Consider the following 12,685-nt stretch of genomic DNA (forward strand, 5'->3'; position numbering starts at 1 on the left):
ACCTTCACTCCCTATCTTCTCTCTTTTCATCTCCACACATGCAGGTTTTTTCAAACACATCTCAATGGGAAGCTCCAATAAATAATGATGCTTTAATTAATTACAGTACAATTGTTTTATTTTATTTTGAATTTTGTTATATGCACTGCCATTTTAATTGTAAAATTAGGTCTATGGGTTCTAAAACCAATGACATTTTGCCAAAAGTCTAACATTATTTAGGCAGATGTGTAGGCTCTGTTTGGCAAATCTAGCTGAAAAGCTATAAGCTAGGAGCTGCAGATGTGTAGGCTCTGTTTGGCAAACCTAGCTAAAAAGCTATAAGCTAGGAGTTGAAAGCTGAAAAGCTATAAGCTCGGAGCTGAAAACTGAAGAGCTGTTATGCTAGCTGTTATGATTGAAAGTATTTGGTAAAATTAGTTTTTTAATAAGCTGATAAATGTAAAAAGACTAAAAATGATATTTTCATAAAATTTAAATTAGTTTGTTTACATATTAAAATTTAACATTTTGTCTTTAAAAACAAATTAACATTTTGAAATAAAACTATTAGCATAATCATGATCTAGTATCTCATAATGAAGTAGCAATATTGTTGCAAATCTCATAATAATAATAATAATAATAATAATAATAATAATAATAATAATAATAATAATAATAATAATAATAATAATAATAATAATAATAATAATAATAATAATAATAATAATAATAATAATAATAATAATAATAATAATAATAATAATAATAATAATAATAATTACAGTGGAAGTTGTGGATAAAGGAGGAGAGAAAAGTGGTTTAATTGGGAATGGTAATTATGTAATTTCTTTAAAATAATAAGGATAAAGATGGAAAAAAAGTTAGGAAGCTACGTCTCCGTCGCGAGCCACACTCCGCGAGACCTGGTCTGCCCGAGCGTCAAATACATCACCTCATCAAAGATGGAGGAGATGAGAAGGGAGAGAATGGAGGCATCCTGCTCCAGCCACGCCTCATACGCTGGATTTGCCGTCACGGATGCAGCGTCGTCCGAAGTCTCACTGGCGGGAACTTCCAGAACCGACGACGGACATGGGCGCGAACCGTCGATGAATCCAAGTAGGTGTTGTCCACGTAAAAACAGGATGATTTGGGTGCGCCAGTACAGATAATTGCGGTGAGTTAGTTTGAGTGACACAAAATGATGTGCACTCGGTAAAGAATTCGGAGGATTTGGGGAGGAGACGGAGGTGGTGGTGATCGTTCTCTCGGAGCTTTGCGACATTGTCGAAGGAGGAGGAGAGAGAATTGGATCCTAGGATTCCTATTGGCTAACTGATACCAGATGAGAGTGGAAACGATTAACTCAACTGAATAACAGAACAGAGATTACAAATATAATCTTAAGAGAGAAAACTAACTATCAGGCTAAAGACTAGATCTCTCACTAAGTTACAACAACAATATATAAAACCATATAATAAAAGACATAATAAATATATGGACTAACAGCTAGGAGCTTATTTTGAAACGCTACCTAAGGTAGCGTTCCAAATAAGCTCTTATTTTAAGCTAGGAGCTTATTTTGGAAACATTACCAAACAGAGCTTAGCTTATTAGTAGCTTAAAATAAGCTATAAGTTACTAAATAAGCTCGGCCAAACAGAGCCTAGTATTTTTCTTAGCAAAAAATGCTCTTAATTAGAATATGCATATTTTGTCATCAATTATATATATATATATATATATATATATATATATATATATATATATATATATATATATATATATATATATATATAATTAATTAATTAATTAATTAATTAATTTCAAGGGAGGTTCCTTGTCTTTGATGACAATTTCAAATTTAGTTCTACACTATCGTTTTTGTCCTTTAACAATCCGGACTATCATATTTTAGACATATTTGGTCCATCTGATTACTTTTCCATGGAAACCCCATTTTAGAATAAGGTATTTTCGTCTCTTCAAAATTTTTAAATAATTTAATTCCAGCAGAAGCCCATTGTCTTTGGTAGCATTTTCAAATTTAGTCTCGGATAATCGATTTTGTCATTTAGTACCCCAAACTATCATATGTTAGACAGTTTTGTCTTTCTAATGACTTTTTTTTTTTTTTTTTGCTGAAACTTTATCCTAGCTTGGAAAGGGTATTTTTCGATGTAAGAACAAAATTAAATAATCAAAACCAGGCCAAATAATTATGAAACTTTGACTCTAAGAAAACATGAAAAGAAATTCAAGGGTGTGGGGTGGGGTGGGGGCTTAATTAATAGTTTTGCCATATTAATTTGTTAAAATATTGTGACGCATATTCATTGGAAAGGAATCCTCCAAAATGATGGGGCAAACATGCATACCACTCACACAAAGGGGGTTGGTGGGAGAAGGGGCATTGCTGTGGTTGTTGGGCTATTCTGGTTGAGTTGCGTAGTTGGTTGGTGCACGAGGACGAGGAAAGCCATAAATGAAAAGGTGTTTTACAATATGCATATTCCCACATTTTTTTTAGCGATTAATTCCCTCGTTAAATTGTAGAAACTCTTTTAGATGAGACAATTAGCTTATAAATTTAAGACTCTTCCAAATATTCTCACATTTTACTCCCCTGTTTCTAATCCCTAAGGTAACAAACAATGATTGGTTATTTTCATCATGCTGGTCCACAGAAAATTAAAATATCTACATACATTAAGAACATATGAAGAAGTAAAAGTTAAAAGTATAAAATGAGAGTTCATCAAATATTTTAAAATAAAAAATGCACATTCTCAAATCTCATCATATATTTATATATAAATAAACGAGACATAGCATTTTATTGCTACCACTAAAAACCAACTCAATCATGATGGGTTAGAAATGGAAAAAAAAGGCACCATGGAATATGACCAAATAAACAATGCCTTCTTCAAATCTAATACACCTAAACCAAATCAATTTCTTGGATCCACCGCAAATTCCATCCCCTTGCAATTGGGATGTACGCCCAACGCCTTCAAAATGTTATCTTTTTTGTTTCTTTCTTTCTTTTAGAATAATCATTGAGATACACTGCACAACTATTTATGCATAACCATTATATAAATAGTTGTGCAATATATATATATATATATATATATATATATATATATATATATACTGGATCATATGCAGACAAATTTTCCTGTGTGGATATGCGGTCATGCACCATTAGTTATGCATAAATACATCACAACATGTTCAGAAATGTACAAATGCACCACAAAAATATACTACACCCTGGGACGTGCGGTCATACACCAAGAGGTATGCATAAATGCATCACGTGTTCAGAAATGCATTAGGGTGAAATGCACAAATGCACCACCCTGGTTCATTTCTAAATACATGGTGGTGCATGAGTGCATGACAGCACGTCCGCACAGGAACGTGGGAGAGAAATTACATCTGTAAATATTCAATGGATCTGATCAAATTTTACGTATATATAAAAAAAAAAAAAAAAAAAAAAAAAAAGACGCGGTGACATTTTCTTAATTATCATCAATTCCAATATGCAAACTTTATTAATACTTCAATATGTAATCTTTAACAACTAAATATGCAACCCTGGTAATTCTATAAAATCAATAAATAAATAAAAAGGTAAATTTTAAATCTAAACCATAAATGTTAGACCTTAAGCAATAAAAAGTGAACCACTAGATCAAATAAAATAAAAAAACTCAGTCATAAACTCTAAAATTGACCAAATAAAATTGAACTAAGACTATGTGATCTAATGGTACCTGAGTTGGATTTTCATTTGGAAGATTGTGAGTTCGAGCCTTAGTGGAGGCGTTATTGGTTCTTTGTGTTTTAGTAGGTTGAGAAAGTAAATGAACATATACTACAATGTAATAGAGCCAGTAATATTAAAAAAAAAAAAAAAAACTCTAAAATTGTAATGCACTTTCGCATTTTTGCAAGTGCGAACTTTTAATTATAAATATGCAAAATGTTAACACTAAATGTGCAAAATGTTAATACTAAATGTGATAACCTAGAAAAGTCTAAAAATTGCATATTTTAGTGTTCACATTTGCATAGTAAATTTGATAGTAATTACGAAAATGATAATAAATATGCAAAATGTTAACACTAAATGTGCAAAATGTTAACACTAAATGTGATAACCTAGAAAAGTCTAAAAATTGCATATTTTAGTGTTCACATTTGCATAGTAAATTTAAATAGTAATTACGAAAATGTCACTACACTTTTTTTAAATGGTTGCGTCCAATTTTTTCAGATGTAAGGTTGTGATTGGTTCTTAGTTTTCTCCTAAAAACTTGTTCTTATATGATCATATATATATATATATATATATATATATATATATATATATATATATATATATATATATATATATATATATATATATATATATATATATAGGTAATGTTCTAGTGAGACGGTATCTTCCTATGACACTGTGAGACACAACATGAATAAACACAGGGTGTATTTGGTTCACACATGGGGATTGTAATCGAAATGTGTATCAAATACTTGGCAATGGTAATGGGTTTTAGTGAATGTATTTTGCATGTTTGGTAGTAGGGTGGAATGGAATGATTATCAATGATGTTGTTTCATTATGTATGATCCTATAATGGGAATAAAGATTTTAAAAATACAAGAACACAAAATCAAGACAATTGATTCTAATATAAAGACATCCAAAACTCTAATATGAACAAAAAAAAAAAAAAACAAAACAAAAACAAAAATCTAAAAGCACAAATCAAAGGGGACGAGAAAGAATATTGGAATTAAGGGGGATGATAACCTTATTTTATTTGGGTATGGATTTTTCAATTAAGGTGGTATTTGAAACCCATAGTAGTGTTCTAAAAACTTATCAACCAAATAATACCAATCACTTTGATACACATTCCTTAGAGCTAAACCTGTCAACCAAACACATCCACAATCTACTATAGAAATGCACACACACTAAATTGTGTGCACTCATGTATGGCAAATTGCACACACTCATCTCTCTAGTAGACTGCGTACATTCATGTTGTGTCTCACAATCTCACGGGAAGATATCTCAGATATTTGGAAAATTCTCTTGTAAGACAGGTTGAGTTAGGAAAATTTGGATCTTATGATATATGGACTTAGTAATATTATTTCATGCAAATTGACTATTTCAATTTTTTTATAAATTAAAGTATTAATTTATGTGTTAAAGTATTATATACAAGGGTTAGAGTATTTATTACATATGCAATTCTACTAGTAATGACACTTTATTTCTTGCAAATTGTCTATTATAGTTTTCATCTAAAATATTACATCTTTTGCTATAAAGTATTATATTTAAATTTTAAAGTATTAATTATATTTGTAATTCTCCTATGTTCTTACTTTATCAACAATTCTTTGCTATAAACTACTACATTTATGATATAAAGTATTGATTATATTTGTAATTTTATTATAATCCATTTTTATTGGATTAAATACGTTAGTCCCACCGCTCCTATGCATGCATGTAACGCTTAAGATACATGAGATGGTTTCACAGGAGACCAACCCTATAAATTTAAATACGTTAGTCCCACTGCTCCTTCTCTGAAAAGAATTATTCTTTTTTGGAATAAGGTTTAAATTGGCCACTGAACGTAACATGAAAGTGCAATTTGGCCAATGAACAGAAAATAAAAGTTCAATTAGCCATTGAACACTTCAAATGTACGCAATTTTGCATGATATCAGGTTACCAATCATTTTATCAGGGTGCCTGTGGTGAGTTGACATTTTAAAATAATTTTTAATAATAAACTTAAAAAAAAAAACACTGGGGTGGTCGCCGGCCACCCCCTTCCCCACTACTCCATCGTCTCCGGCGGAGAGTAAGGAAGGGGGGAAGGGAGGTGGCGTGAGACAGTTCATTTGTCTCACGGCACCCCCTCCTTTGTCTCCGCCGGAGTTGAAGGGGGAAGGGGGTAAGGGAGTGGCCGGCGGTCACCCCGACGTTATTTTATTTTATTTTTTAAGTTTATTATTAAAAATTGTTTAAAATGCCAACTCACCTTCCACCTAAGCAGATAACATAGATGGTAACCTGCTATCCGGTGAAATTACATACATTTGGAGTGTTTATTGGCCTAATTGTATTTTTTTTTTTGTTCAGTGACCTAATTACATTTTCAAGTTACGTTCAGTGGCCAATTTGAACCTTATTCATTCTTTTTATCAAGTAAAATAACTCATTTCTAAAATTCAAATGTGGTAACTAATGACACAATCAGTTTAATAGACTCCCTCATTGAAAATAACTATTTTCCTATTCAACATATTGACCTGTTTGGTAAAATAGTTAACTTATTAGTTAATTTTAACTTATTTGACCACTATTAATTGTTTGACTTGGTTAAAAAATTAATATAAATGTTTGGTTAATTAGATTTTTGTAACTCTAAAATGTTAAAAAAACTCTAAAATTGAAATCCTAATTGTAATGCACTTTCGCATTTTTGCAAGTGCAAACTTTTAATAATAAATATGCAAAATGTTAATACTAAATGTGATAACCTAGAAAAGTCTAAAAATTGCATATTTTAGTGTTCACATTTGCATAGTAAATATGATAGTAATTACGAAAATGTCACTACATTTTTTTTAAAATTTGATCGGTTGCGTCCAATTTTTCCAGATGTAAGGTTGTGATTGGTTCTTAGTTTTCTCCTGAAAACTTGTTCTTATATGATCCCCTCTCTCTCTCTCTCTCTCTCTCTCTATATATATATATATATATATATATATATATATATATATATAGGTAAATGTTCTAGTGAGACAGAATCTTCTTATGGCACTGTGAGACACAACATGAATAAACACAGGGTGTATTTGGTTCACACATGTGGATTGTAATCGAAATGTGTATCAAATACTTGGCAATGGTAATGGGTTTTAGTGAATGTATTTTGCATGTTTGGTAGTAGGGTGGAATGGAATGATTATCAATGATGTTGTTTCATTATGTATGATCCTATAATGGGAATAAAGATTTTAAAAATACAAGAACACAAAATCAAGACAATTGATTCTAATATAAAGACATCCAAAACACTAATATGAACAAAAAAAAAAAAAACAAAAAAAAAATCTAAAAGCGCAAATCAAAGTGGACGAGAAAGAATAAGGGAATTAAGGGGGATGATAACCTTGTTTTATTTGGGTATGGATTTTTCAATTAAGGTGGTATTTGAAACCCATAGTAGTGTTCTAAAAACCTATCAACCAAATAATACCAATCACTTTGATACACATTCCTTAGAGCTAAACTTGTCAACCAAACACATCCACAATCTACTATAGAAATGCACACACACTAGATTGTGTGCACTCATGTCTGGCAAATTGCACACACTCAGCTCTCTAGTAGACTGCGTACATTCATGTTGTGTCTCACAATCTCACGGGAAGATATCTCATATATATGGAAAATTCTCTTGTGAGACAGGTTGAGTTAGGAAAATTTGGATCTTATGATATATGGACTTAGTAATATTATTTCATGCAAATTGACTATTTAAATTTTTTTATAAATTAAAGTATTAATTTATGTAATAAAGTATTGTATACAAGGGTTAGAGTATTTATTACATATGCAATTCTACTATTAATGACACTTTATTTCTTACAAATTGTCTATTATAGTTTTCATCTAAAATATTACATCTTTTGCTATAAAGTATTATATTTAAAGTTTAAAGTATTAATTATATTTGTAATTCTCCTATGTTCTTACTTTATCAACAATTCTTTGCTATAAACTACTACATTTATGATATAAAGTATTGATTATATTTGTAATTTTCTTATAATCCATTTTTATTGGATTAAATAAATTAGTCCCACCGCTCCTATGCATGCATGTAACGCTTAAGATACATGAGATGGTTTCACAGGAGACCAACCCTATAAATTTAAATACGTTAGTCCCACTGCTCCTTCTCTAAAAAGAATTAATCTTTTTAGGAATAAGGTTTAAATTGGCCACTGAACGTAACAGGAAAGTGCAATTAGGCCAATGAACAGAAAATAAAAGTTCAATTAGCCATTGAACACCTCAAATGTATGCAATTTTGCATGATATCAGGTTACCAATCATTTTATCAGGGTGCCTATGGTGAGTTGACATTTTAAAATAATTTTTAATAATAAACTAAAAAAAGCAACACTGTGATGGTCGCCGGCCACCCCCTTCCCCCCTCCTCCATCGTCTCCGGCGGAGAGTAAGGAAGGGAGGTGGCGTGAGACAGTTCATTTGTCTCACGCCACCCCCTCCTTTGTCTCCGCCGGAGTCAAAGGGGGAAGGGGGTAAGGGAGTGGCCGGTGGTCACCCCGACGTTATTTTGTTTTATTTTTTAAGTTTATTATTAAAAATTGTTTAAAATGTCAACTCACCTTCCACCTAAGCAGATAACATAGATGGTAAGCTGCTATCCGGTGAAATTGCATACATTTGGAGTGTTTATTGGCCTAATTGTATTTTTTTTTTGTTCAGTGACCTAATTACATTTTCAAGTTACGTTCAGTGGCCAATTTGAACCTTATTCATTCTTTTTATCAAGTAAAATAACTCATTTCTAAAATTCAAATGTGGTAACTAATGACACAATCAGTTTAATAGACTCCCTCATTGAAAATAACTATTTTCCTATTCAACATATTGACCTGTTTGGTAAAATAGTTAACTTATTAGTTAATTTTAACTTATTTGACCACTATTAATTGTTTGACTTGGTTAAAAAAATAATATAAATGTTTGGTTAATTAGTTTTTTGTAACTCTAAAATGTTAAAATTTAAGTTGAGCAACTTTTTCAATTAGCTTTTTTAAAAAAAAAAATTATACCAAACAGTTATCAGCTAACAACTAATTTACCAAACACATTTCTACAATTAGCTAATGTTATCAACTAGTTATACCATCTAGTTTATTATAATAATTCAATCTATAATGTCTACAAATATTATTATCATTAATGAATATAAGAAAATATATGGTATATGCATGTGCATGGTAACAATAACGGAAGTTATAACGGTATGGGTATTTTTGTCCAAAAAATTATATAGTACAATTCTACAAGCAGTACAAAATGATTTAGCATTAAAAACATGGACATGATGGATATAAATTTGATTGAGACTCATTATGTTTTTAGATTTTTCCTATTTTTAATGTAAGGACAAAACTAAGTAGAATTATTAAAATTTAAAAATAGAAAAAATAAAATATAAAAGGAAAAATGCACAAAAAGTCATAATGTACAAAAATTAAAGTACATTATGACATTTTGTGCATTTTTCTCTTTATGTTTTTATTTTCCAATTAAGAAGAAGAAAAGGAATAGAAAAAAAAAAAAAAAAAACAAAAAAAAAGGGGAGGGGGGTTTGTTGGGAATGCAAGGGTTCGTGCGGAGGAAGGTGGGAGGAGTATTTGGTCATTGGAGCAAGCTAAAGAAAAAGTTAGATGGAACACATGGGTAATGACATGTGATTTAAAAATAAAAATAAAAAATTGGTTATAAAAACTTTTTTTATTGTTTTATTGACAAGTGTAAAGTGATCTCTTCACAACCGCACAAGTAGGGACGGAGCCAAGCGGGACAGGGGGTCAGCTTCCCCCCTCACCCCAACCCATTCCATATATAATTTTTGTATGTATAAATGTATATATAATATATGTGTTAGTATTAGTAAAATAAAGCTATTAAATATTAACAATAGTTTATTTAGATGAGTTGGTTGAGCACATGTTGAGTTATGATAAAGGATAGGGTTTTGAATCTTGGCATTGACATATTTTTTTTATAGTTGGCTTCAACGGTTTTTTTTTACTCATTCCCATGTTGAGTTATGATAAAGGATAGGGTTTAAAAAAATTTTGAATCCTTCCCTACTTCTTCGCCACCCTCAACCGAATTTCTAGCTCCGTCCCTGCGCACAAGGCATAGTTAATAAGCCAGCCCGCCTCAGTATTGCTCACTGTCACTCATGTTCTTTATCAACCATACATGTCGTACGATCAAAAGCATGCGATCCAAACTGAAAATTTGTTTTAGTTTTTTTTTTTTTAAACAAAATTTGGTTTAGTTGATTCTTTATGTATTAAGTCATCAATAATACTTGTGGTTTTTTATGCTTTTTGTAGTGCCACATATGAATGGAAGGTAGAGAGAAAAAGGAAAAAAAATAAAAAAAATAAAAAAGAGAAAAAATGAATGAAAATAAAATTGTCAAGGAAAATTTTAAAAAGAAAACAATAATTTACGCACGCGATATTTTTACAAATGAAAATAAAATTGCGCCAAACATGCACTAGGCGAGAATATCCTTCATTTTTATAATTTATGGAATCCACAAAAAATCCACATTTGTAATTTTTTTTTTTCCTTCTCTCTCATCTCCTCTCTCTCTCTCTCCTCCAACTATGCTAAATGGCTGAAAAAAATCATGTTTGTTGAGCTATTGAATTACTGTGATTTATATCTTTCCAAATGTTCATTCAGGTAAGGGTGTGGGTCCCTTGAAGTCGGGGATTCAACCTTTTGGGGGAAGAAGCTGAAAATTTCATTAAAAGAAATCATAAACGGGATGCTCTTAGTAAAGCTCCACACAATAATATAATAATGTCTTACATAGTGCGTCAAAAGGGGATGACAATTTATCAAGTGAGTAGAGTACAATTATCATATTTGAAGGTCACACGTTCGAATTTTGCCAACGCTCTCTTTGTTTGAGCTTGTCACATAATGTGTTTACATAGTTTGCGAGCTATTATAGAGAAGAAGAAGAAGAAGAAGAAGAAGAAGAAGAAGAAGAAGCCCGCATGGGTAGCTCAACTGGTCATATAAGTAAAACTTTGAAAGAATGACCAGGGATTGAGTCTCACCAGTCGCAATAGCCTCTATGGTTTATGTTCAGTTATAAGTCGCAATAGCCTCTATGGTTTATGTTCAGTTATAAGTCACCATGATTTACATCCTCCCAAATGCTCTGTTGGGGTGTGGGGACCCTTAGGGTTGGGGCTCAACCTTTCGAAGAATAATAATAATAATAATTTCACACATGCTCTGTGTAAAAATAATAATAGAAGTGTGTTTAATTTTTCAAATATATATTATGAAAAGTTGTATGATATTGATACTATATTTAAAAATGCATTATTTAAAACGCATAAAGTGATGACATATATTCATAATTTTTCCTAAATCATGTAAATAGTTAAACATGTATAACTTTTTGTAATAGTGATATAATGCGTAAAATTTCACATAAACTATTTGTAATTTTGTCAAAAAATTCTAGAATGTGTTTCTTTTGGTCTAATGGTACCCGGGTTGGACTTTCATTGGGAAGGTTGTGAGTTCGAGACTCCACGGCGTTAGTGAATCTTTGTGTTTCATAGGTTGACAAAGTATATGAACACATACTATAATGTAATAGAGCTAGTAGCATTAAAAAAAAAAAAATAGAGTTTTTTTTTTAGTACAACTATTATAAATATAAATTAAATAGCTAGGATTTTCATGTTTGGTTAAAAAAAATTTCCCTCTAAAATCTCCCTCTCAAATCTAATCGTGGGGCGAACGTGGTGGTGGGGTGCGGCGGTTCTACGGCGGTTGCTGGGGCTGCCGAGATGCGGTTTTAGGTGTGGAAGGGGTTTAAAGATGATCTCATGTCTTCTTCTCGTTCCTGTACACTGCTAGAAATTATAGAATTTCCGATCACCTGAAAATGATCTTAGGGGGGTGTATTCAATCATGACTTTTGTAGAGTTTTAAAGACTTTTAAAATGATAGACTTTAATAAATTTTGATTGACTTTCATAGAGTCGTTCAAAACTTTTTAAAACTTTATAAGACTCTATAAAAGTTTATATAAAAAATATTCATAAACTTTTATCAACTTTTTATTTTAAAAAGTCTACAAAAGTCATTGAAATTCTAAATTGAATACATCCTTACAAACTCTCAATGATTTTGATTCTTATCATTTATAATTTTCTTACAAACCATTTATAATATATCATAAAATTTTCTTATTATATAGTTCTTCACCCACATCAACATTCTCAACATTATTATTTTTATCCATAGTATGTTGAGACTTATATGCTAATTACTTATATATATTATTAATAAACATCAAAAAAAAAAATTATTTCATTAGAAATTCATAACAATATTGAATAATAAAATTTATAATAAAAGAATTGATCAAATAAAATATTTAAAAATATAATCACAAGTTGCATTAAATAAAAAATAAAAATCTAATATTTATAATATATATATATATATATATATATATATATATATATATATATATATATATATATATATATATATATATATATATATATATATATATATATATATATATATTACAACAAGTTACTACGAATAGCGAAGTACTATTCGCAACAACAATTTGGGGTTGCAAACAGTAACATCTTATTGTTGTTCGCAGTCTCAAATTGCTATTGCAAATAATAGTTCTTTGCGTGATGCCTAGCAATATATATATATATATATATATATATATATATATATATATATATATATATATATATATTATACGTATATAAACATAAAAAGAATAAAAATTAAAATATATAAGTATTT

At 30.2% G+C, this 12,685-nt stretch overlaps 1 protein-coding gene across 1 annotated transcript; it reads right to left on the bottom strand.

Annotated features, from left to right (window-relative positions):
• Positions 1 to 874: 874 nt before the first annotated feature.
• Positions 875 to 1,270, bottom strand: LOC109157507. The gene has a single exon (XM_019305381.1). The coding sequence runs from the start codon at positions 1,268 to 1,270 to the stop codon at positions 875 to 877; it is 396 nt and encodes a 131-aa protein (XP_019160926.1).
• Positions 1,271 to 12,685: the final 11,415 nt, after the last annotated feature.

Source organism: Ipomoea nil, unplaced genomic scaffold (assembly GCF_001879475.1).
Source record: "Ipomoea nil cultivar Tokyo-kokei standard unplaced genomic scaffold, Asagao_1.1 scaffold0298, whole genome shotgun sequence".
Taxonomy (NCBI): domain Eukaryota; kingdom Viridiplantae; phylum Streptophyta; class Magnoliopsida; order Solanales; family Convolvulaceae; genus Ipomoea; species Ipomoea nil.